Source organism: Tripterygium wilfordii, chromosome 13 (genome assembly GCF_013401445.1).
Source record: "Tripterygium wilfordii isolate XIE 37 chromosome 13, ASM1340144v1, whole genome shotgun sequence".
Taxonomy (NCBI): Eukaryota; Viridiplantae; Streptophyta; class Magnoliopsida; order Celastrales; family Celastraceae; genus Tripterygium; species Tripterygium wilfordii.
In genome coordinates this window covers 1722886-1748682 of record NC_052244.1, presented here as the reverse complement: position 1 = coordinate 1748682, position 25797 = coordinate 1722886, and the positions used below count along the sequence as shown (strand labels likewise).

Below are 25797 nucleotides of genomic sequence, written 5' to 3'. Positions count from 1 at the left end.
TTCGGTTCTGTCATTGCAAGCAAGTGAAATACACAATTTGAATTTATCTACTAATTTTTAATAAAAGATGATATTTGAATTAAAATTTAGTATATTTTAATATTACGAGCAATTCAAAATATTTAATCACGCATTTTAAATCATAATCTAATACATTTTTGAGCGAAATTGCAGCCACTAGCAAGACTTGAAGTTCGATTTCCAGTGGTAGCACGTGGTGAGTTTTGATATAATTTACCATGTAGTCATATGAAAAACTTATGTAATACACGGGTTGACGGCCCGAGTTTAAGCCCATATCCTTCAAAAAACAAATTTATATGGTGTCGTCATAGCAGTGAGGGAGGTGGAGATATTGAATTATCCCGAAATAAATACGTAGGGAATTGATGAGTCGTAGAAGTGTTGATCAAAGTCACGACCTTGTCTAATCCGGAACGCATAATACCTGGGTATGGGTTGGATGAGTCCACAAACACAAAAAAATCCAACGCATGATTAAATAAGAACGAACTCAAGATATACGGAACCTATAAAATTTAGCTATCACCAAATTTTACTTTTGAGGCATACGATGACTCTTTTATCAGCTGAGGTGTTAATTTACCTACTAAAATATCACCCGTCTCTACCCACGCCACGATCCCAGCGCCACAATTCCATTTTTGTCTAAATTTCAGAGTAAATGGGCTTCTAGATGCGGTATTTCGTTAGTCATCCTTTCGGGATCTTGACTTGAGACTGCCACGTCATATATTCTTACGTCACCTACTATCAGCCGACGTGTCAATATATGATTTGTTTAACTCCATTCACGTTTGTCGTAGCAGACACGTAAGATTTTATTGTTCCACACGGGCAACCATAGAGTTCCATTATTACCCTCAAACTATATGTTATTTCCGAAAAGATCCTTCTTCCAGTAAAACTGACTCGAAGCCTTTTCTCTGTAGCCAGTTCTTTCGGAAGTGTCTCTTGTTGCACAGCGTGCTTCGTTTCTTTTCCCTTACTTTCCCTCTCTTTACCTCTATCTGTATAGTTTTTCTCTCTATATATATACTCGTTACCAGATTCGTCGATCGGAAGGTCCTCGTCTATATCCATCCATGACTATGATCACTCCTCCACCGCTAGATGTACACACCGGCTTTCTCTTCACTTGCAATGTCTACTGTATCTTATTGCGTATATAGGTTTTTTGTTGTCTTGTAATCTGGTGTTGCTGCTTCTAGGTTCGTTAGTCGGATCGTTTAGGAATTTTGTTTTCGGTTAGAAATGGACTCGAATGGAAGTGATTGCACTGAGTTGGCGTATGATTTATAGGTTATTGATTTGGAAAACTAGGGCTAGGTTGTTTTTTTTTTAAATCATGATTCTGAATTTGCGTGTTCTGGATTTACAGCAGCAAGAGGACGAGGAGATGCTGGTTCCCCATTCAGATTTGGTGGTAGAGGGTCCGCAGCCGATGGAAGGTTTTGCTACTTGCGATTCTCAATGTGTTTGATTGATGAATTCGATCAATTTATGGATTCGTCAAACTGTCTTTTATGTATGGTAATTAATCAGTTGCGATGTTAGGGTTTTTAGCTTATACGTTCCTTTTGTCTTCCTGCTTTGGTTGTGGCAACAGTGGCACAAGTGGAGACTGCTGCCACTGTGGAGCATCAGCCAGTGGAGGATCCTCCATCCATGAAATTCGCATGGACCATAGAAAATTTCTCAAGGTTGAACACCAAGAAGCACTACTCTGATACATTCGTCGTGAGTGGTTACAAATGGTAATTGAATTATTGCTTTCCTTGATGGAACTCATGTTCGTGCTGCAGAATGCATTAATTTGTTTGTTTTTCTTTGGCATTTGATGTGTTATGTTTGGTTTTGGATTGCAATTTTGCAGGCGGGTACTTATTTTTCCTAAGGGAAACAATGTGGACCACTTGTCCATGTATTTAGACGTTGCTGATTCCGCCACACTGCCCTATGGATGGAGTAGATATGCACAGTTTAGCTTGGCTATTGTTAATCAAATTCATAACAAATACTCAATTAGAAAGGGTATTTTTTTTTGTTTCTGTTCTATTCTTTGTTTTTCTTAGCTACGGTTTTTATTCATAATGTATGACAAGGGATTTATATGTTACAGAAATTGATATTATTTTGTCGTATTATGATACCTTTCTTTCAGTGGACTGTTGTTATACATTGACGATGAAAACCTGACATTTCTTACAAGGGAGTTTTATGTTACAGACCTTGAGATTATTTTGTGTATTATTGTGCATTGGTGCCTTGCTTTTTCTGGACTGTTGTACATTGATGTTCAGAACTTGATATTTAAGTAATTAGGCTTCTGAAGAAGAACCTCATGGGACTTGAGAAGAATTTCATGCTGCAGTAGTTGTATTTATACTCCATCTAAATCTTTCTATTCCTATTTGCAACTAGAATGGCAGTGCTTGATGGTGCTATTGATGTGGAGGTTGTGTTATTACGTCTTGTTGCTGGTATAAAAGCTTAGGGTTTAGCAAAAATGAGGCTCTGAGTGAATTTAAAATTTTAAATGAAACAAATGTAAGTGGTTGGATTCTTGCAAAATTATTTGAAACTAATCTGGATGGTGTGCAACTGGGAGGCAATAAAGAGGGATCCTCATATGTCTGGGTTTGGATCCATTCATCTTTAAGTGCAATGTTTGACAAAATTTATCTTGATTTGATTTTCCCTGGTGTTTCCATTAAGACTTTTGATGCTTTATACGATTACATTGTTACGAGTGTCCTGTTTCTACCTTACTTCCTCCCATTTTGTATTGCCTGATTATTAGCTATATGGTACTTGGGATTAGTTTTAAGCACCTTCTTTTTCTAAAAAAATGCAGATACACAGCATCAGTTTAATGCTAGGGAGAGCGACTGGGGCTTTACTTCATTCATGGCTCTCAGTGATCTTTATGATCCCAGTAGAGGATATCTTGTGAATGATACAGTTGTTGTCGAGGCTGAGGTAGCTGTTCGTAAGATTATGGACTATTGGGCATATGATTCTAAGAAAGAGACTGGCTTTGTCGGTCTTAAGAACCAAGGGGCAACTTGCTATATGAACTCTCTCTTACAAACTCTGTATTATATTCCTTACTTCAGGAAGGTCAGGCTTGTTGTCATTTTATGTTCCTTAAGCCCTTCATTGTCTTTGCAATTGTTTTACCTGAAGGGAAACAGTAATTTTGGACTTCATATTTCAGGCTGTGTATCACATGCCGACGACTGAAAATGACATGCCTACAGGAAGTATTCCTTTGGCTCTTCAGAGTTTGTTCTATAAGCTTCAATATAATGACACCAGTGTTGCAACAAAGGAATTGACCAAATCTTTCGGATGGGATACATATGACTCATTCATGCAACATGATGTTCAAGAACTCAACAGAGTGCTGTGTGAGAAGCTTGAAGATAAGATGAAGGTATGAAAAGTTCGCAGCTTTGGCACGAGTTGTTCGTGTTGAGTCACTGATCTTTGTTCTTTCCTTCCAGGGTACTGTTGTGGAGGGAACAATACAGCAATTATTTGAGGGTCACCATATGAATTATATTGAATGCATCAATGTGGACTACAAATCTACGAGAAAGGAATCATTTTATGGTACTTCTGGCATGATTGACCATCTTAGATTTTTGGGGTAGAGTGTCTAATATCAGTGTCTGATATGATATTCAAATGTTCATATCAATTGCAGATCTCCAGCTTGATGTCAAAGGCTGCCGCGATGTTTATGCTTCTTTTGATAAGTATGTTGAAGTTGAACGTCTTGAGGGCGACAACAAATACCATGCTGAAGAGCATGGTTTGCAGGTTAGTATATTCTTTTGATTTTTTGTGAACCAGACTACCAGATAATGAAAGTTGCCCATCCTCTCTTGATATTGCAATGTACTTGAGTTATTGTGAAGAACGAAGTATGCGAATGCAGTTCTTTTCTTTTCTATTCTTAATAGGAGAGTGTATTTCTTTCATATCATGTGTTGATGTTTTCTTCAAATCATATTGCATCTGTACTATTAAGTTCAAAGATGAGTTCTGTTATGATTTTCCCTTCTGAAAGGTTGGTCTTACCTCAACTCTTCTGGTGCGAAGAGATTAGAAGAGACTTGGTTACTTTCAGGCTTTCAGTCAAAAGGACTTTGAGGTTCCTGGCTGATTCCTGGAATCTGTTAAATATAGCTTCACATTTCGGTTGAGTGTTTTGAAATTTGAACATTTACTCATCTGATACTCAGAGTACCCCTGTATATAGTTTTCCAGGAAAGTAAATAGTTTTGTCGTATTAGGGTATGTTATTTGTGGATGGAGCACCGGAAAATTTCCCAAAGTTCCACCAGGGTGCAATGATAAGTGGGCTGTGGCCGTCATTTTGTGTTTCACTTAGCAGTTTGTTGCCTATATTGTTGGTTACTTAGTATCTTCTTGATACATAGCTACTTTTATCATCGTTTTGTGGATGTTAAGATAGATTCCTTGAGATTATCTCATGGTATGGGAAATTATGTTGATTTCAGGATGCTAGGAAGGGTGTCTTGTTTATTGATTTCCCTCCAGTTCTTCAACTTCAGCTCAAGCGGTTTGAATATGATTTTATGCGGGATACTATGGTGAAGGTTGGTATGATAAACTGGTTTAGCCTTTTTGTGTTGTATCATTTTCTGTTGTAATTCCATAAAAATGTTGCACTTCTTTAATTTTTAACCACTGAGTATTTACGTTATGCCACTTTTACTTCTATTTTGAGCTTGTTAAGCTTGCTTTGAATTGAGAGTTTCTAGCTAAAGAAAATGCTCTTTGTTTGAAATGAAAATTGATGTGCCAGTTCTTGTTTCTTCCATTTTGATTTTTGACATATGTTTTTAATGGTTTAGATAAATGATCGCTATGAATTTCCTCTTCAACTTGACCTCGATAGAGAAAATGGAAAGTATTTATCGCCTGATGCAGATCGGAGCGTTCGCAATCTTTACACACTTCACAGGTATGGCCTGATTTATGGCTGACTTGCAATATGGATGTTTGTATAATTTATTTTGAGAAGTTTATTAATCAAATTGCTTGAATGACTTGGTATGGCTTTATTAAGATAGGCCGCTTTGTTTGTTTTTTTTGGTTTTTTTCCTTTTGTTACTTGATTTGTGTTGTTCTGGCATAAGTTTTGGTGGGTTTGTTTTTATATATTCAGCTCAAAAAAAAAATCGTCTACTGCATGCCTGGTATTGGGATATATTGTTATGAACTAAGGGAGTGGTGTTGTAAGTTGTAACCAGTCAATAGTTCCATTTGAATATGGTTATTTAATGGTTGAGGAGATTGCCAAAAATTTAAAATGAAAAAACATGCATTCTCAGTTATAGTTTTGTTTGTGGTGGTAAACAATGTTGTTGAATTTTTGGTGCTGTATTGGAGCTTTGTTATGCTTGTTTATGGGCTGTGCTTTAGAACTAAATACATTCTTGTCCTCCTTCAGTGTCTTGGTTCATAGTGGAGGGGTGCATGGTGGACATTACTATGCTTTTATCCGGCCTACCCTCTCAGATCAATGGTATGCATTATATGCTTTCTGATATCTCTCTCTCAGATTTTGTCGTTTGCAGGGCTGTGGATCTTTTTTTGTTTCTAGATTTTACTATAACTATCTCTAAAAACATTCTTTATGGCCATATTTATCTTCTTTTTAAAGGAAATGATTATTTCTTAGAGGCTGTTTGGTATACGTTATTCGAACCATACAAGGGAAATGTTGCAATGAGTTTGAAAGTTTTGTTAGAACAGTGTTATCAAATGTTATATATTGTATTTTTTTCCATGTCCGTTTTTCTTGAGGGCCTTTGTATTCTTCAGTGTCTTCTTGTTTGATCACTTTTGCTTTCATTTAGGTTTAAATTTGACGATGAACGGGTGACTAAAGAAGATATAAAGAGGGCATTAGAAGAGCAGTATGGTGGTGAGGAAGAGGTAATGTTTTCTGAGCATGTATTTCAAATTGTGTAGATATACTTGACTTAATATTAAACTGACCTTTGTTTTTTCTGTTATGTCAACAGCTGCCGCAGACCAATCCCGGCTTTAATAATACTCCATTTAAATTCACAAAATACTCCAATGCATACATGCTTGTGTATATACGTGAAAGTGACAAGGACAACATAATTTGTAATGTTGACGAGAAAGACATCGCTGAACATTTGAGGGTACATTACGTGCTTTTACTTACAGTTGATATAACTACATATTAATTTCTCTGCAGACTTTTTGAGTGCGGATCCTGACTGTTATCAGCTTTGTTGACACATCATTCCAGATAAGGTTGAAAAAGGTGCAAGAAGAGAAGGCGGACAGGAAAAGATATAAAGCACAGGCTCACCTTTTTACTATGATAAGGGTTGCAATTTCTTAGCTCTTCTATTGCTCTTTTCATTATTATTCTGTTTCTCTTTATATTGTTCATTTACTGTCATCTGTCAACTTATAACTAAATTCATCTGGCATGCATTAGGTTGCACGGGATGAGGACCTCATGGAGCAGATAGGAAGGGATATATATTTTGACCTTGTAGATCATGAGAAAGTCCGTAGTTTCCGGATTCAGAAGCAGACACCGTTTAATCTTTTTAAGGTACTCTCACCCTCTTTGGTTTTTTGTGAGGTGATGGCGTTTAATATGTGTTCGATTCCTTTTCCCTTCAAAGAAAATATTCTTCGTTGGCTTAGGAAAAGCAGCTCGATTTCTTTTGGTGAGATATCTCATGAGATAATAGTTCTAAAAAATATAGCTAAAAGCCTTATTGAGTTGTGGTTCTGATTCCTTTTCTTCTTTTTTTTTTCTTGGGATTGATGTGTCTTTTCAAGCATTCATCAAGCACTGCATTGAGCTCAAGCTCTAATCAAGTCTTGGAAATACCACCTATGATTTGGTCTTTCTCTTCTAATGAGCTCAAACTTGTTTAATAGCTCTAGGACTGCATTTATGGGCATAGACAACGCCAAGCCAAGGATCATTCATGAATGAGTATTGGAATCTGTTCTTGAATGCATTATTGAGTCCATTCATGAAATAGAAATTGGGATTGTTCATGGATGAATTATTGTGCTGGTTCATGAATACCAAATGAGCATATTATGTGCCCTATCAAGCTGAGAACACCTTTGTTTCAATTGGCTTACTTATCCAATAGACTTAAGTGTTTTTTTCAGTTTGTTCATTCACTCAGCAATGAAGTGTAATTGAGCTGGTTCACGAATTTTTCATCAAGTGTATCGGTTCAGCTTACGCCCGTAGGTTTTGTTTGATAAGTTTAGCATCAGTTACGGAAAGTTTGTTGGATTGCCCTAGTTTTTGGATGAGATTTATTATTTTCTTTCTGCTAATTGTTGCTCACTCTATTTAGTGTCATTCTTGTTACTTGTGGAGGAAATGGCAAGTCTCAAGTACCCTCATTTTTTTGGAAGTTATAACTTATAAGCCATTTGATATCCTTGTTATTTTTTCTTTGCAAATTATTGTTTGTTTTTCAAGAGGTCAGTTTTTTGAGAGCTGATTACTGAGGATGTTGGTTTCCAATGCATTTCTTCTCAGCATAATTACACATGCACCCGTGAACCAATCCATTTTCATTCTTTTTTTAAAACTGAAATTGAACAGTTTTTAACTCAGCCTTCCAGTTAATTTCACTGAAGAAGTATGCCCCTGTATTTACAATCTGCTTCCCTCAGCAACCCACATGAAAGTGGAATGAATTTTTAAGTACAAATGGGACTATAATTTTATAATTAAATGTCTCTTTGTTGTTTAATTCTAAGTAAGCTGAGTTCTTCCCTTGAAAAAGTACTCAGTGAATTGAATAGTTATGGTATTGTCTATATTGGAGGCATTGAGTTTATTGTTGAAAATGAATTAAGTGATTTCATGTTCCCTTGCTTTTGGTCTCTAATTTTGCTTTGTTTAACAGGAGGAGGTTGCCAAAGAGTTTGGTATACCAGTGCAACTACAGCGTTTTTGGATATGGGCAAAGCGGCAGAATCATACCTATCGGCCTAATAGACCGTTGACACATGAGGAGGAAGCACAATCTGTAATAACTTTTCTACTTCCATCCACATCTTGCTCATGCCATCACCCTTTTTTTTGAAATTTCTTTTGTTGGGTGTATGTTTGGTGGGTGAGGAAGGGGCACTCTTGTGAGGTCTTCCCCCCCCCCCCCTCATGTTGCAGCAAAATGGTGAAAAACGCAAAGTCTAAACCAGATTATGCTTTCTGATAGTGACATCCGCTTATGTAGTTTCTATGGCCAGCATTTCTGCTCCTAAAAAAATTACGTGGATACGGTATTTGTCTTGAGAGTGAACCTTTTTCGAGGTGTTAAATTTGTGATATTGCAGCATATTTCTCATTAGTTTGGATTACAGAAATAACCTGTACACAATGAGCGGTCCATGTTCATCACGCCTCCCTATTCCCACAGTGATAGCAGGGGCCTTGTGTACTGGCCTACTGGGTTTGACATACATACATACATTTATGTTATGCCTATCTTCTTCTTTGTGTTTTCTTGGTTCAGTTTTTACGGTTCCAAGATATTTTTCATCCTCAATACTATTGAAAATTGTGGAGCAACTTCTACCATGGGTTCACTAATATGTTATGGGCTCAGCAATCTGTATTTTCTATTGCCGTTTTGTCATTCTTGGACATCGATTTGCTCAAACATTGTAGCCAACATATGAAATTTCAGACAGAGCAAAAGTTTGTGGACTATCAACCACGTTAATTAACAAGAGGCATTTGTTGGTTGTAGGTTGGACAATTGCGGGAGGTAACAAACAAGGCACACAGCGCTGAACTTAAGTTATTTTTGGAAGTAGAGCTTGGGGTGGTAACACTGTCTTTGCCAATATATATATTTTAAACACTGGTTTAATTCAGTATGTCTGCCTTTTCAACTGATTGTATAAAATCCTTTCAGGATTTACGTCCTATTCCTCCACCTGACAAAACTAAAGAGGACATTCTACTTTTCTTCAAGCTTTATGACCCTGAGAAAGAAGAATTACGGTATCTTGTTACCTGTCGACTCATTCTTGTTCTGTGCTTTTAATACTTTATGACATGATGGTTTCTGTCATGTTGCTAGATATGTTGGGAGGCTCTTTGTAAAGAGTACAGGGAAGCCAATAGAAATTTTATCAAAACTAAATCAAATGGCTGGCTTTGCTCCGGATGAAGAAATAGAACTTTATGAGGTCTGTTGTCCATTAAATTGTTTTGTTTATATTGATGTGTTTTTTTTTTATCTCCCGCCGATCGTAATCCCGTACCATGTTTGTTGACTTGAGTATAATTGTGTAATTTTAATTATCTATTTCCTTGTTATTGGATTCTCAGGAAATAAAGTTTGAGCCTACTGTCATGTGTGAACACATTGATAAGAAGACATCATTTCGATTATGTCAGGTATAGCTTAGTTGCGTGGGATTGTGGGAAGTCCTTGTGAAATGACTGCGGACTCTCATAATGGATTTTCTGTACATTTGCACATGATTAAGTAAATTGCATTCTGATTGCTCTATTTACAGATTGAAGATGGAGACATCATTTGCTTTCAGAAATTAACACCTCTTGAAAGTGAAACAGAGTTTAGATATCCTGACGTGCCTTCATTTTTGGAATATGTGCACAATCGCCAGGTAGAATATTGCTGAGTATGTGAGAGGAGAGTTACCTCTGGAATTTTCAAATTCCTTTTGTGCGGTTTTTAGATTATTGAATAAGATAGGCTAATTTAATTACGTGACTGATGATTAAATTAGCTGGAATCAATTTGGCATGATAAATTGCTGCTGGCATTGTGTGATCAAGGGTTATTCATTTCGTTGTTCAAATTGTAATCAACACTGTCCTTGGTGTGTTTAATATTGTACTAATACTTTGTACTGTTTCATACTCGTTAGATGGTTCATTTTCGATCTTTGGACAAACCAAAGGAGGATGATTTTTCTCTAGAGTTGTGAGTATTTCGTTTTTAAATCATTCTTCCAGATCCCTTGAAAACCCTTTTTTGTTGTTATTGCTGCTGTTGTTATTAACTTCGCTGGACATAAATTATCTTTATTGATGATCTTGAAGGTCAAAGTTGCATACCTATGATGACGTGGTGGAGAGAGTGGCTCGTCATATTGGCCTGGATGATCCTTCCAAAATCAGACTTACAGCTCATAACTGCTACTCGCAGCAACCTAAGCCCCAGTCCATCAGATATCGATCACTAGAGCATTTGTCAGATATGTTAGTCCACTACAATCAGGTTGTTGTGACGTAGACAGAGCACTTACTTTTCTTCTTAACATCATTTTTATGGTTAGTAATACCGGTGCATTCTTCTTTCTACAGAGCTCTGATATTTTGTACTATGAAGTTTTGGACATTCCTCTGCCAGAATTGCAAGGTTTAAAAACTTTGAAAGTTGTGTTCCATCATGCAACAAAAGATGAGGTATTTGGAGAATCTGTCATCCTCTGTTTTCTGTTTTTCTCTATGACTTGTATCTATATTTCTCAGCCTTCCGTTGCAATATTGTCTGAACTTTTTTCAGGTTGTTATTCACAATATTAGATTACCTAAGCAGAGCACTGTCGGAGATGTGATTAATGAACTAAAAACAAAGGTGAACTTGAGTTATTTCAAGCTTTACCTGCTGTAGAGCACGGTTTTTAATTATTGTAATATTGTTCATCAGCAGGGGCTTTCTTCCCATTCTCTATTACCAGAACTTATCATTCATATCATTTACTTGGTCGGAATAATCTCTCTTTTACCTTATTAAGAAGTTTTTTTTTTGCTGTATGCTGTTTTTTTTTTTTATAATTGAAGAACTGGCTGTAACTAGATTGAAGTACAAGTGTTTCCTAGATTGATGTGTTAACAGTTAAATATTATCTAATATACTTCCTCTTGGTTTGTCTTTTTTTTTTTGGGATCAATTTCTGGGAAGGAGTTTCATATTGGTTGTCCTTTGTATTTGTTTCGAGTTGATATGGTTGTTATTGATCAAGTGTGAGAGATCATCTCTTTGTTTTGTATTTCTGAACATATCTTACGTGAGAAATCATCTTCGTTTTGTATTTCTGAACATATCTTAGTGTGAGAGATCATCTTTGTTTTGTATTTCTGAATGTATCTTACTCATCATTTGGTGGTAGCCATTATTTGTGTTTAACCAAGGGTTATATCAATAGATTCTATTAATGTTCTTGTTTTATCTTCAGCTTATTCACTATTTCTGCGCATTATAAATTTGCTTTTCTGGTGGATCCTTAAACAGGTAGAGTTATCTCATCCAAATGCTGAACTTAGACTGCTTGAAGTTTTCTATCACAAGATTTATAAGGTAATGGGTTTTTTCATCCTCATGATGATGACTATTGTTTTTTTTTTCCTAAGGTCAAATGATTTATGTGGTAAAGGGTGATACTTCCTACTATGTTTCTAGTTTATGTGGCTAATTTTGTCAGTGCATTTGTTTAACTTTGGACCTATTATATAATGTTAATTTTCTCCTGTGTGACCTGTGATTCTGCTATCTCGTCCTTGCAGATCTTCCCTCTCAATGAAAAGATTGAGAATATAAATGACCAGTACTGGACATTGCGGGCGGAGGAGGCAAGTATATTTTCCGTCTTTTAAACACTGCCCCCTACCTGTTGAGCTGTTGGATTTTTTTTTGCTTATGTTCCATGATCTGTACATATATATGTACAATGGATATCATGGGAACCAAAAGTTGCACAGGGAAATGTATAAATATAATGGCGTAGTCGCGTAGACAATGCATGCCTTTGTCTCATATCTATCTGTGATCTATTAGCTTAAAACTACGCTGTTTTTGCAATTTTCTCAAGATTAATTATTTGGCGTTCTTGTAATTTGCAATTAAGATTCTGTTAAGGGTTGGAGGTGTACATTCTTTGTGCCAAGGTGAATTCTTGCATTTTGATTTATTTGGTTCTGTCAATTCAAAAACAATATAGTTTTTTTCTTTTAGGCTATACTTGTTACTACTTTTATTTGTTGTTTTTCTTTTCTGAAAAACCAAAATTTCTTTCTGTTTTGTCCTTGGGCCCTCTCTTAGGAACTTTTTTTGGTAATTGAAGAGCTTATTAATTAAACAGATATTCCTCTTTTTATAATTAAGCCCAAATGAAATCACACACTTGTCTATAGAGTATTGTCCTTTGTTCTTGATATAATTTCACATCTCCTCTTTACTGTTTCTCAGATCCCCGAGGAAGAGAAGAACATTGGTCCGCACGATCGCTTGATTCATGTTTATCACTTTACGAAAGACTCTGCACAGAATCAAATGGTAATTAATTGTCAATGAATTGAGTATTTCCCGTTGTTTGTTTGAAGCTAGTTTGTTTTCATAATAGAGCATTGCGATTAAGAACAGAAACACACATGTTTAGGTTTTTATGTTTGTCTATATTCTCTTTCTTCGACAGCAAGCACAAAATTTTGGGGAACCATTCTTTATGGTTGTCCATGAAACTGAGACTTTGGCAGATGTTAAATTACGAATACAAAAGAAATTACAAGTTGCAGATGAGGAATTCTCGAAGGTATTTTATTTTCCTCTATAGTGCTTGCTTTGGGAAGCTCCCTTCATATCAGGCGTTATATTAATGAAATTATGTGCCTTCCTTTTCACATTAATACATTGCCTGTTCCATTATGGATTGAATTATCATTTTCCTCTTTTGGTTTTGCCCAGTGGAAATTTGCGTTTATGTCACTGGGTCGTCCAGAGTACCTGCAGGACTCTGACGTGGTATTTACTCGGTTTCAGGTGTGTTTATTATTGTTGTTGTTGTTTTTCTTAATTTTTTATCCTTAGTACCTGAGAGATCTATTTTTTTTTTCAAAACATGAAACTTATTTTCAAAACAAAGTGATATTTAACTTATTTTTAAAACAAAGTGATATTTACCCACCAGATTTTTTTATTTTAAAATGGTATTTACCCAACAGGTTTTCTATTTTTTCCCTGGCTAAAAAATCCCCCAAAAAACCCGAAATTGCTTTGGTGCCACACAGGCTCTAAAAAAATAGAATTATTGTGATAAGTATTTGGTATTAACTATTTTGCTTTTAAATAAATTGATGTCCTTGGATCAATATTTTCAGAGAAAAGATGTGTATGGTGCTTGGGAGCAATACCTTGGGTTGGAGCACTCGGATAATGCTCCTAAGAGAGCGTATGCAGTAAATCAGGTAATTTACTAGCATTCCACTATTTTCCTGATATCACCAAATTACTAGAAATATCTCCTTATGGTTATTTATGATGCATTCAGTATGGGTCCTTTTTAAGATTCCCATTGTTTAGGAGCATCAAATTGTCTAGTTTTGGATACTGATTACTTTGTTTAGTTGTCTATAATGTTTTATTCAATTGGGGTGTGGAAGCATCATGAAGCAATCTTGTTCATGCTGAAACCAGTTGACAGTTGAAATAATCTCTACATTTTTTTGTTATCGTCAAATGATTTTCCGCAAAACATTGCAGAACCGACACACATATGAGAAGCCTGTTAAAATATACAACTAGGAAAGAGCTGCTAATCATCCTCCAGCTTGTTGGGGGAATTGCACTTGCGTCGTGCCACAACAGATTGACGTCACAATTCCATTGTGGAACTTGACAGGATGATACCGAACGGCATATCTGAGAGGACAAAACGAAGCTTTCATTGAGGTTCCTTCTGTAGGAGTTGATTGATCTTGTAGGCTATATATATTTTTCCCCTTGTGGGTTGGGAAAGGCAGGTGTACACTGAATGCTTTTATGTTCAAACCCCATTTGTGCCCTTTTTTCTTCCTTGGCCCTTCTCATCATGCAGGCACCTACTTGCTTTGAGAGAAGGTGGTGGCTTTTTATATACAGCTCCTGTGTAATTTAATTGGTAAGAGGTACAAGAGAGGATTTTGATGAGGGGTTGTACACCGGGTATAGTTGAGGGGTCATTTTTTTTCTTGTTCATTTTTTTTGGGTTTTAATTTGAAGTTGTAGGGAATTCCATGTAAAATAGGTTGGTTGAATTAACAGTTATGGGCTTAGGATTGTCGAAATGAACTTTACAGCTCAGCTTCATAGATTTGTCTTTGTGGCAGCTCCTCTTTTACTTAATTTGAATTGTTGCTCTCTTTGAGTCAGTGATTTGGTTAAGGCTGCAGCAACCGACTTACCTCTCTACTTGTGGTGGTGGGGGCCACGGCAGCCGACGGGACCGTATAAGCAAGAGGGCGTTGGGGATGCCAACTCATGACGAAGAGGTCATGGGCCTTGGTTCTCTACCGAGCTAGCTCAGCCCGTTGAAATCGTGAGCTTCGTAGGCCATTTTAGGCCTGTAGTCTGGGCGACCGATCGTAATTTGGTCAGCCATTTAATGAATGCATGGACCGGGACTGATAAGAAAAGTTGGCCCATGCCATCAGCTAGGCCCGGCCCGATGCAAAATTTTAAAGTGGATTTTCCCTTCAAGCTCGGCCTCAACCTAAAGGGATAATTCGTTGCTTTACTAGTGAGAACTAAAATCAAACCTGCAATCAAATGTCCTTCCGTACAGATGCTGTGCAATTATTCTGGGTTGTCTGGAAGTTGGGAAGCTGCCTTTCTACGGATAGCCTTGATCAAATGACTAGAAAGAAAAAGACATGACACGAAATTTTGAACTACTTACAAATGCTTCTGTCCGAGCCTAAACTTGTGGATTTTTCAAGAGACTTGACACTTATAGTTACCACAAGGATTACACACGTTTTACATATCCAAGACTTTTCTTTGAACAATATACCATCAGCTCTGTTGTATATACTCTACTAGATTGAGTGAAAAATGCCCCACAATACAGAAGACCAACCACATTCAAAGACATCGCATGAGTTAGAGAGAACCAACAAATTGAACGGGGTTATGTCCATAAAGGACTGTCACTATAAAGTCCGTTGTTTTAACTGCAACTGCTTTCCAAGTTACCCCTGCAGATATGAAATCATATTCAAGGAAGTCAGACAAGAACAGCCAAAAAGCAAGATCCTTGGAAAATATTAACTCCCGAAAACAAACCTGTTGGCTCATAAGAATTTCTACTGCTACATTAAGATCCCCATCAGCAGCGGCTAGTGCAACTTCGACCTGTGTCTGAAACAATCCCAAGGCATTAGCATCAGAGACCTCATATGTCAAATTATAGAAATGGTTTCCAACCTTATTCTCAATTCAATGTCAACAAGATTTCAATTACGTTCTTAAAGGAAGCTATGCCGGCCTTAGTTTTCGCTTGGATTGAAAAATGAAGAGTTAAGTAAAGGTGAGTGGGGTGAATTTAAGTGGGGGGAGTATCTTTCCCACTCTTACTTGGATAGAAGGTAGAGTTAATGCGAGTTGAGAGATGTGAGTTACAAAAATACCATTTACAAAAGTTGAAATAAGTGAAAAACTTCTATGGATGATTTGGGTAATAAATAAAATTTTCTCCCACCTCACAAACCCTCCAAATTGAGGTTACAAAATGTTGAGTCGAAGGGTTAAGTGGAGGAAATTTCCCCCCTCCTTTAACCTACTTAACTCTCTCTCATACAATCCAAGCATGATGAAGTTACTCCTCCCTCCTTAACCCTCTTCATTTAACTCTCTAAAAGATCAATCCAAGCAGGTCTTAAATTCCTTGAGTTGTAAAGTTGCCCAGTTGAAAAGAAAATGAGCTGAATAAAATACATAATGAAAAAATAGCGAATAGGATAGCATGACTATTACCTTCTCAAAACCCATTGATACAAGTTTTTGAACTGCTTCATCAGATGGAAGAACACGCTGCATCAATTGATCATACAAACATTAAATTGTATTAGAAACAGTTCAAGATTCAAAAAGGCAATAAAATTCTCTTAAATTCCTGAGAGATACCCTCTGCCCTGCAAGGATTCCTGGAGCTCCCTCAACTTGATTTTCTACAGCTGCTTGCCTGAAATACCAAGAAAAAAGAAGACTTATTGCTCATGGCAAGCAAAAGATGCTGAAATAGATCTTCCTGCAGCAAGTAGCTTTACATTCCTATAATTGTGACAATTTGAAAATGAACAGGAGAAGTTATAGGGAATGGTACTTGGTATAAATAACCATATGAGTGGCTATGCTCGTCCAAGTTTGATACAAATTAGGGTATTTGTTGCTTCTCCAAGTGACTTCAAGAGAAACTAACTCCTATTGGAGCCAAAAATGCTTTTACTTCAACTGAATATATTTTTGTCAACACATATTGTGTTCTTTAATTTCTTAGAAAACTTCAATAAATCAAAGAAGAAAAAAAAGATAACATAAGAATACTTTTAGCATCGATAAAAGGTTTCATAAAATTCCACTCAAATAACAATTCTCAAAATCCCAATGCCACTAATATATTAAAAAAAAACAACCAAAACAGCTAAAATATACATCCCATAGTGACAAGAAAGTGATCTGAATTGCATGCAACTATGAGCAGAGAAACTTCTGAAATGCATGAAAGTATCATTGGCCATACCTTCCATCTGATGGATGATTCAGGTTGCTATTATCTAAAAGTCTCGCCTGGAGGTTTGAGTCTGAATTTACAGCAGGAACCATTGGATTCAGGTTGGAAGCAAGAGTCCTTCCCCTCCCTGGAAACCTACTGTCTTGTGTTGACTGCATGTTATCAAGAATAGCCAACAGTAAGCTTGCACCACTTTAACCAGAGTTTGGAACTAGGTTCAACGAATTCAAGGACAAAAACAAGCAAACACTAAAAGCACACAATCATTGAATAGTGGTGGTCCATTGATTCACCAAACATCTTTTAATGGGCCAAAGTTTAATCGTTAAAGCATAATGAAATAGTTCAAGCCCCGCAGACAACCATTAAGGTAACATTGCTCAGATTTCAAGAACATATCAAAACCTGCTTTGGTAAACCCAATAACAGCCCATTATTTTGTAATAAAAACATTTAGAATTATGTTAGAAAGTTTAAAAGAGGACAAAATCCATCAATGCATACCTGAGAAGATGTGTCCCTCTGTGGCATCCATGACTGTAAGTTTCTCCAAATATCTCCAGAAAATAATCCACTGTTTAGAAGTGGGAAAAATACCTCAAGTTTGTAACAGCATGCAGACAAAATTTGATAATGTAAGCAGAAATCTATCGGTAGGTCATATTTCAGGGAGACTGCCGGAATCTAGTTGAATATCGGCAGGAAGAAAACTTTGATCATGGTAAGCAGAACCTACCTCGAGTGTGTATTTTGGCTCGAATACGTAGGAATGTGGCCTGAAGGATTTCCACCAGTGCACAAGATAAACTTAGGTCGCCTCACACAAGTAGACTGGATTCAGATTGAAAGTTTCAGAATAAATTAAGGCTACAACTCTCAAACACTATGCACGCAAGGAAAATGAGAGGTGTCTACCATGCCATGTTAAATAATTTCTAGATATGTCACAATGCAACATCAAGACAGAGAAAAACTGAAGATCCTATTAAAGGAAAAAAGAGAAGAACAAAGACCATTGGTTTGTAAGAAACGGGCATCTTATTGGTTATCAGGATGTAAAATAGCATGCAAATTTGGCACATTGGAAGAAGAATGCACATATAATAATAGCTACTTAGAAGGGTCATGTGACGAGACAAGATGGCAATAAAAGTGTGCATGGCATATGAGGACACAACAGATTTGGCCCAAGTAGAAATGATATTAATATTCCATGAAGTTAACCATTTGAAATACGCGATAAAGTTAAAGCCTAAGGGAAGTAAATACATACAGAGACACACCAAAACACACCATTAACCTTACATATTATCTCATATATTACTATAGTAGTATCTAAAGCATTCAAAATAGACCTATAAAGTAAATGTATAGCAAAATCAGCAGGATTTTAAAAGCATATTTTGTGTGCAAGAATAGATGTTGTTCAAATGATGATGATTATGAACGTGTTTGCTGGATTTGCTGAGCCACTTAAACAGCAAGATGCAGCGAAGCACTCTAACAAAAAATTGAAAGAAAATGAAATTTGACTCTTATAAAAATACTTACAAGCAAAGAGGAGGCCTCAATGGCAGAGTAAAAGGATGTTCCAAGAATAAGGAAGTTGAACAAGCCATAAGTATCTGAACGTTAAGATAGAAACATGATTTTGCAGTGATAATCGTACACATATACAGCACAAAATACAAAAGATGAAGAGGTAGAAAATCTTAGAGCAGAAATGGCGTAACCATACATGCAAATCCAGACAAAATGCCACAGAGGTGTCCAAGTAAAGAGACATTTGTCATAAGAAGTTGGAACACTATCAATAAGATCCATGCATACCTGAAATGGATATTTCAAACTAAAATACCGTATCTTGAAAAAAATATGAACATATAGAGAAATTATGCACAACGAATGCAAACCAGAAAGCGAGTAACTTTTACCACTTAGCAGGAACGCTAAAGAGCCCAAATACACTGCAAATCAAAAGAACTTTATTTTAGATGGAGAACTCGTGGCAATGACCAAATATTTAACGGTTAATTTAACACTTTGAGTGTGGTGACTCACACCCAAGCATTGAGCATGGGTACAGGAACACTTACCTTGACACCATTCTTTGCAGTAAAAAGAAAGAACATTATAACATGAATAGATGATATTAATATCGAGATTGTAGCTTGTGCATATGCATCCATCCACCTAAGTAAGTGCGTGCACAAATGTGGACAACTAATTCTATAATGTCAGCAGAACTAGCAAACAACTAAGAGTTAATAAGAGCAATTATAGTCTTATAGAATATATTAAGCATAATAATTATTTGAAAGACCAACCTCCTAGATTGAACTCCACTCAAACTTGTCTCTATAACAATCATAGAAAACAAGATTCCAGAGAAGCCTATCGCGCATTCATTTATGAGAAATGGATAAGGGCGAAAGGGATTGTGGGCCACCACTAATGCAATAAGAAGATGAAATATGGCATTGGTTGTAGCCAACAAAATTATCATGTATAATAAGCGGAAAGATCCCATGATTCTTTCCAGTTCCGAGCCCAAGGGTACCAAAGCCAACATGTTGAACAGAACATGGAGCAGTGAACCATGAAAAAGAATAGATGTATAAATCCTGTAAGCTGCAAGGAGAATAAGAACAAGTTAGAGTAATTCTAAACAATCTACATGAATTGCGTTCTAATATAAGAGAGAACTGCTAGATTGCGAGTTATCAGATAAAATTTTACATAATGACAGTAATCTAAGAGATCAAGACAAATATCTACATATTGGGCAAGCCAGTAGATGAAGTTGAAAGCCATTAATGGGCAAAAAAATGGCTGATTAAGCATAGGCTTATCTAATGCTTCGAGTTGGGTAAGTCAGGCCTAAAGCCCAAAAGGTGAGGCTAAATTATAAAATGTTTTACAAGCACAACCTATTTAAGGCTCATGACAAGTAATTCCATGGCCTAAATTAAAATCCAGTTTCCATGAAGAAGCATGTCCTCAGATATTTTCTGATATTATATTGGCACTCCTCAGTCCTCACACAATTTTGCATTATTCAAAATAAGAAGTTATGCATCAGGAAATCACAGTAATACTGAAGGGAAAATGCCAGTGCTCTATTAAAAAGAGCTATTTTCACAAATTGTGAGGAAGACAAAATGAAATTAATTTCTTCACATTTAAAGTAGTACTAGTTACGAATGACAATTACCTTGAAATCTCGATATAACTGCCGAAGGCAAGAAGCATATCTCATAAAAGGAATCATATCCAATCAAGAGGCGGATTAAGTAGATAGCCCCACAGACAATCACAACTCCAGAAGTAACGAAAGGAATGCTATCCCACCATTGCCTCAACCTGGTAGGCAGTCCTGCCTATAAACCGAAGCACCAGTATAAATATACAACATACAGAGACTAAGCAACGAACTGAAAATTTTACCTAGGTGTTTAAGAACAAAAGCATAATCATGAGATCATCTAGAGCATGAAATCACAAAAATGGTCAGCGTGGCTAGCCTAATTGGAAGGATGCTTGACAGAACTTCTAATGTTGAGAATCGAGACCATACTATGCCTTCTCATTACATTCAACATAATTTAAAAAAGAAACAGAAAAAGAAGAACTCTTCTTCTTAATTCGAGCACGATTCAAAATTTCAAGTAATACAAAAGATCACATCGAAGCAAAGTACAACTATGGAAAGTAGTTAATATTCTACATAGTTTCGAAGTAACAGGAAGCCTAAAAAAACCAACCAAACACAACTGATTAAAAAATTTTCTGTTACACTTGCATCTAAACCAGCCCGATGCCATTACCCACGTATCAGTAAGCAAATCATTTAGCTCATAAACTTTCGGTAAATACTGTCATTTCTCCCCTAATAATTTACAAAGACATATTGCAGACAGTTACATGGATGGCATCAAAATTTCTCAGCAACCAAACGCGCAGGCGACAGGAAAGTTAGGGTTTCGGTTTGAGACAATCGGAATTCGAAATTGACAATATGAAACCCTAGCAAGTGCGTTTAAATTGAAGGAAAGAAGGAAATAGAGATCTGAGCTTACCTCAGTCACGATGTTTGGCCTCATATGTCTGTGCGCAAACAGAAATTTGGCTCCCTCCCTTGTCTCTTATATTTCAAAAAGGTTTTCGCGAAATGTATAGAAACTACAAGACAGAAATTGTACGGCGTCCCGGCTCCGACCTTCATTTCGGGTCGGATCCAACCACTGTGAGTGTGACGGGTAAGTCTCACCAATAAAGTAACCAAAGGAGACTTCACTATCTCAGCTCAGGAAGTTCGATTCTAGATAAAGCCAAACCGGTTCGGGATTGGGATGGGGGCTGGAATGGTGGTGCCATGAAATTGTTAGAATTTTTTAAATCTGAATCGTTGGATCAATCTCATGGTCATTAAGTGGACTTTTGACTTCGAGTAAAATTATCAAATCCTCATTTAGCTTCGTTTTAGATATCAACAATATATTTTTATAAATACACTTGACGGATAATTATTATCAATTTTCATCAAAAGAAAAATCATTAGAAAAGATTTCGTTGGTTTCTTTGTAACCATGTTTGGCTCTTCTTTTTTTTTTTTTCCATTTTCTAGTGAATTGAAGAATATTTTCCAAGTCTATAAAAGAAGTGATACTAAATTACTAATACAGCAATATCCATACATCAAAGTGTTATTCTCATCAGCTCTCTGGGGCAAAGAAGTTCTTCCGGAGGAGCTGAACTTTTGATTATCTATTGACTCAATTGGTTCCATGTCATGCTCTTCAACAGCTAAAAAAAAGTGCTTTTGGACTCTCAGGAGAAAAATCAAATAGAATAAGTGGTTCTGGAAAATTTGATGGCGCCTTGTCCGGATTTCCAGAGGAGCTGGTCACTAGTAACCTATATTGCTAATCTTACTAACAAGACAATAAAGCTTGAACGAATTTGACACTTAATTTTATTTCCATTGGTTTTGATAGGTTGCTGTAATTTTCTTACAGAATCATCAATCCAGTATAGAACTAGCAGCCACGACCTTTCCTACTGGTTAGCCTGGCAAGGGAAGGGGAATACAAAGTTATCACCAAGGGAGGGGTAAGGGTAACCCACAACTTAAATTCAGTGGCAGCTAAAAACCCTACTAAACTTAGAAATCCAAGGTGAAATTGATAGGGAAGCAACCCAACTGCTGAAACCAGGTTATGCTCTGATATCGCCCACAATTTCCCAAATGTTGAGCTAAGATATTAATGCTGCCAGAGACATGGAAAAGATAATCCAATGAAAACTGGCCATCTGGGTAGCAAATTCTAGGAAAATACACCCTCAAAAGAAATGTCAAATGACAAAAATCGAAGTAGAATTAAGGAAATAGAGCTGCACAGAGTTCACTAAGCCACTAAACCCATTCTTATATTAACTAACTAAGAAATCTCCAACAAAGACTAAAATCTTAACACATAAAGAACAGCAAATTGTTCAGCACGTGTTTAAGGTAAAAGAACATGCAAAACTAATGACCTTGATAAGACAAACAAAATTTTCTTGTGAAAAGATCTCTTCGAGGATTCCTCAACGGTTAGCCTTGGCAACTCTCTCAATTTCATCCTTCTTCTTGATGGCATAACTGAACACAGCACAATCAACATGGTAAACTTGCAAGAAAACAGTATCATCAAATGAATTACAGATAAGAGTGCCTATAGAATAATCCACAACAAGACAGGCTACAATCAAAGTTAAAGTCATGAAGTTATACCAAACTAAGCCTTGGTTACCTGTTAGACGAACCCTTTGCAGCATTAATGAGCTCATCGGCAAGACACTCAGCAATAGTCTTGATGTTTCTGAATGCAGATTCACGAGCACCAGTGGTCAGGAGATATATGGCCTGGTTTACACGACGAAGAGGAGAAATATCAACAGCCTGACGCCTGACAACACCTGCAGACCCAATCCTAGTAGCATCTTCACGGGGGCCACTGCAGAAATATAGAGAGACCCCAATAATTAGACATAAGACTTGCAAAAAGCACCAAGCTAAACCAAAACAAAAATGTAAATAGCCAACTCTTCAAGCGGTCCTCATGCTCTTGGACAGTACTACACAAGCCAATCAAGTTCTATGTTCTACGAGAGATGACCCGAGAGCATAAAAGTACTAAACATTTCTAGAATAGACAAAAATTATCAACCAGAGGTCCAGAGCCAATATATTTATTCAACATCGTGTACCTGTTGATTACAGCGTCGACTATAATTTGAATGGGGTTAATGTCAGTTAGCAGATGTATGATTTCCATGGCATGTCTCACAATCCTCACAGCCATGAGCTTCTTGCCATTGTTACGGCCATGCATCATCAGTGAGTTTGTAAGCCTCTCAATAATGGGGCACTGGGCTTTCCTGAACCGCTTGACAGAGTACCTCCCAGCTGTGTGGGGGACATAAGTTGCATGTTTGGAAGGTTGTACTCCAATGTAGTCGCTCAAAGAAATGTCAGTTACCTAGATAAGGCATTTTAAAATGTATCAGCGTACAACTAAAAAATGATATCAAACACTAAGAGTGACATTTAATTAACAACGTCAAAAATTAAAGTAAAAAAATGAAGTGAATTTAGTTATAGAAAGCTACAAAACAACACTGAGTGCCATGTTGTAAGCCACTAGTCAAAGAAGCTCTAATTTGAACTCAACAGAGAATAAGAAACGACTACCACACAGAGTACAGAAACCTAACAAGTATCCAAATTCAAAAAACAATATAAATAAAACCAATCACTAGCTATCATTGTGGCTACTAAGCATACAACCAAGGATAACAACACAAACCAAACTACTTTAACCCGTGGAAAACCCCCCAAAAGAAAAGATGATACATATTTAAAATAAGCCAAAGCCTACCGAATTCCTAAGATGGACAATCTCACTTTGCAACCAAGCCAATTTTCTATAAATTGACAAATTCTTTTACTTATAGGCATTCCTATAATCCTATGTATTAATCCAATCATTTAGATTGAATTTTAATAAACAATTGAGGGGGAAAAAGCATGACAATTGACAAACAACAATCACAAAACCAAACGTCTTCAGTTCTTCAATAATTTACAAATCTAAATCCCTCAATCATCAGCGTCAAAAAAAAAAACTAGCGGTAATAAAACAAACGTAATGCATGTGCAAATCTAGAGGTAGTACAATCATCAGAGGTACGAATCCATTCAACACTAAACTGCCATATAAAGGGCAAAATAAACAAAACATAACAAACCGAAACACGGTCGTCAACGATATATGATATATCCTTGAACAAAAAACATAATGTGATAAAATAAGTTCAAAAGGGATTGAGTGTGAGTAGAGCTATGGTGACAACCTGAACTTCCTCGAAACTCCAACGATTAAAGAGCTTGACATCAAAGTGAGACTGGGTCGGATCGGCCTGTTGCGCCACGGGTTCCGCCACGACGGTTTCCATACCTATATTTGCACAAACACAGAGTGTAAGCCATACTGTTCGAAATATGCAGCAATTGAAGCAGTGAAAATGTTAATAGGAGCAGAGAGAGTGCCAGACCTGATTAGGGCAGTGAAGAGTTAGCTGAAGCGGGTATGCAAGGAAGCGGGTATGCAAGGAAGCGGCTAACGACACTCTCTCCCGCAATGAGTAACAATGGAGCAAAAACCCTAGTTTCAGCAAATTTATATGGCTACTCTGAGCTGACGGGTTTTTGGTTAAATCAGGTGCGGCCGAGATCAGCTATTCGTATTTGCGCACTACCAGAGAGCTGAAAAGCGTGCCAGTCACGTGATGTTCATATTTTCTGTTTTTTTCTTTTTAAATTAAACTTACTTGCAATTTCTTCCTCTTACAAAATTTTTGGAAAAATTCAGTTAATAGTTTCAATAAAATGGCTTAATGAGTTTTCAATAAAAAATTTATCACCTCTCCTAAAGGCATCAAATACATATTCTAGGCCTCAATTTTCCGCAATTAACAATATGAATTACTGATCATTATCTAAGTTTCAAAAAAACTAAAATACAGTGGTATTTAAAAAAATAAAGTAAAATAAATACAGTTTTCATAACTTATATTGCTCATGTGAGAAGTGTAATTTGTTTAACAGAATCCACATTAAATCATTGAGATGGCTATTTATGAATAGGATAAAAAAAACCATTGAGGTGTGATTCAGATTTCAGGACATAAAGGTGTGATTATAATTCAATTTCATCAAACATAAAACCTTTAACCACCAAATGCACCACATAAAGGATGCAACAATTCAAATAACAAGGCAAACTTGAGAATTTCTGCAATGCAATATTACACTGAAACACAGTATTATAAAGAGATGAGTGTCTTATCCCTGAAAAATTAAAACTACTATAGAGTATGACACCCTCAAAACTGGTAACCACACATTTTCAGGGAGAGCAAAAGTTTCCAACACCACTAGATCATCGGAGCCTTCTAGCTTCCCTCTCTGACTCCAGCAGAGTGAGGATATCGCCTTCCCGGACTGGTCCTTTCACATTCCTCATGATAAACCGATTCTGATCATCAAGAAACTTAACTCTCACCTGGGTGACCTGCCCTCTTGAACCTGTTCGGCCCATTACCTTAACCACCAAAGCATGCTTGATTTGGGAATCCATCCTGCGCGCAACATAAATACAGCAATGAAAATTAAAAGAGAAGAAAGTAGTTGTAATCGTCTAAGCTGCAATTCAATCAATTCCATTAAAGGAAGGGATCAACAACTTTAAGATCAAAACTCAGAAAGATATACTGCAAAACTCAACTTCTATCGACCATGGTCAAAGTTTAAAGCTCCCCAAATTAATACCATCAATCAAACAAATGTATAAAACAAGAAGTCATCAACAAAGAAAAATTACGCAAAAATATTGGGAGGAAGTCAACATCTAGGCTCAGGAGTCAAATGGAATTCTAGAATCAAAAGCTGGACTATGATGTCAATAAATTGAAAAAACTACCCCTATAGGCAATTGATTTTGTCAAACATTCTAGTTTAACTGATTCTCGTATATTAGTAATTGAAAAATTAGTCAAGTTACAAACATCGTCATCTATATTCATGATGTTTCATATTCATCGACCCAGTCACAACAACAAGATTAAATTTTTTAAAACAGT

General features: G+C 36.6%; 4 protein-coding genes across 8 annotated transcripts; 1 reads left to right on the top strand and 3 right to left on the bottom strand.

Annotated features, from left to right (window-relative positions):
• The first annotated feature begins 936 nt into the window (after positions 1 to 936).
• Positions 937 to 14225, top strand: LOC120013102 (ubiquitin carboxyl-terminal hydrolase 12-like). 5 transcript variants are annotated; one of them, XM_038864771.1, is made up of 33 exons: positions 945 to 1136; positions 1233 to 1323; positions 1403 to 1472; positions 1631 to 1778; positions 1898 to 2055; positions 2879 to 3144; positions 3242 to 3460; positions 3531 to 3639; positions 3734 to 3849; positions 4554 to 4652; positions 4911 to 5020; positions 5510 to 5584; positions 5919 to 5997; positions 6087 to 6233; positions 6344 to 6424; positions 6539 to 6658; positions 7992 to 8114; positions 8838 to 8915; positions 9006 to 9094; positions 9174 to 9282; positions 9425 to 9493; positions 9616 to 9726; positions 9991 to 10046; positions 10166 to 10346; positions 10430 to 10531; positions 10632 to 10703; positions 11361 to 11426; positions 11633 to 11698; positions 12315 to 12401; positions 12541 to 12657; positions 12810 to 12884; positions 13223 to 13309; positions 13605 to 14225. In XM_038864771.1, exons 3-33 carry the CDS (start codon positions 1421 to 1423, stop codon positions 13644 to 13646), a joined length of 3309 nt encoding a protein of 1102 aa, XP_038720699.1. In that variant the 5' UTR covers positions 945 to 1136; positions 1233 to 1323; positions 1403 to 1420; the 3' UTR covers positions 13647 to 14225. The 5 variants fall into 5 exon arrangements, with proteins under 5 accessions (XP_038720695.1, XP_038720698.1, XP_038720697.1 ...); XM_038864767.1 differs by lacking the exon at positions 1233 to 1323 and having other exon boundaries at positions 937 to 1136; XM_038864770.1 differs by lacking the exon at positions 1233 to 1323 and having other exon boundaries at positions 937 to 1136; positions 8838 to 8912; positions 10166 to 10343; positions 13605 to 14207.
• A 499-nt stretch (positions 14226 to 14724) lies between these two features.
• Positions 14725 to 20860, bottom strand: LOC120012951 (rhomboid-like protein 15). The gene is made up of 13 exons (XM_038864523.1): positions 20691 to 20860; positions 19826 to 19991; positions 18939 to 19242; positions 18546 to 18578; positions 18350 to 18441; positions 18163 to 18236; positions 17348 to 17442; positions 17116 to 17185; positions 16621 to 16763; positions 16005 to 16062; positions 15855 to 15911; positions 15165 to 15239; positions 14725 to 15076 (listed from the first exon to the last, which is right to left on the bottom strand). The coding sequence occupies exons 1-13, from the start codon at positions 20712 to 20714 to the stop codon at positions 15071 to 15073; spliced, it is 1197 nt and encodes a 398-aa protein (XP_038720451.1). The 5' UTR covers positions 20715 to 20860; the 3' UTR covers positions 14725 to 15070.
• Positions 20861 to 22015: 1155 nt separating this feature from the next.
• LOC120012952 (40S ribosomal protein S5) lies at positions 22016 to 24312 on the bottom strand. The gene is made up of 5 exons (XM_038864524.1): positions 24211 to 24312; positions 24010 to 24113; positions 22864 to 23135; positions 22407 to 22610; positions 22016 to 22255 (listed from the first exon to the last, which is right to left on the bottom strand). The coding sequence occupies exons 2-5, from the start codon at positions 24109 to 24111 to the stop codon at positions 22201 to 22203; spliced, it is 633 nt and encodes a 210-aa protein (XP_038720452.1). The 5' UTR covers positions 24112 to 24113; positions 24211 to 24312; the 3' UTR covers positions 22016 to 22200.
• A 521-nt stretch (positions 24313 to 24833) lies between these two features.
• Positions 24834 to 25296, bottom strand: LOC120012953 (40S ribosomal protein S28). Its single transcript, XM_038864526.1, has one exon. It carries the CDS (start codon positions 25293 to 25295, stop codon positions 25098 to 25100), a length of 198 nt encoding a protein of 65 aa, XP_038720454.1. The 5' UTR covers position 25296; the 3' UTR covers positions 24834 to 25097.
• Between the last annotated feature and the right edge of the window lie 501 nt (positions 25297 to 25797).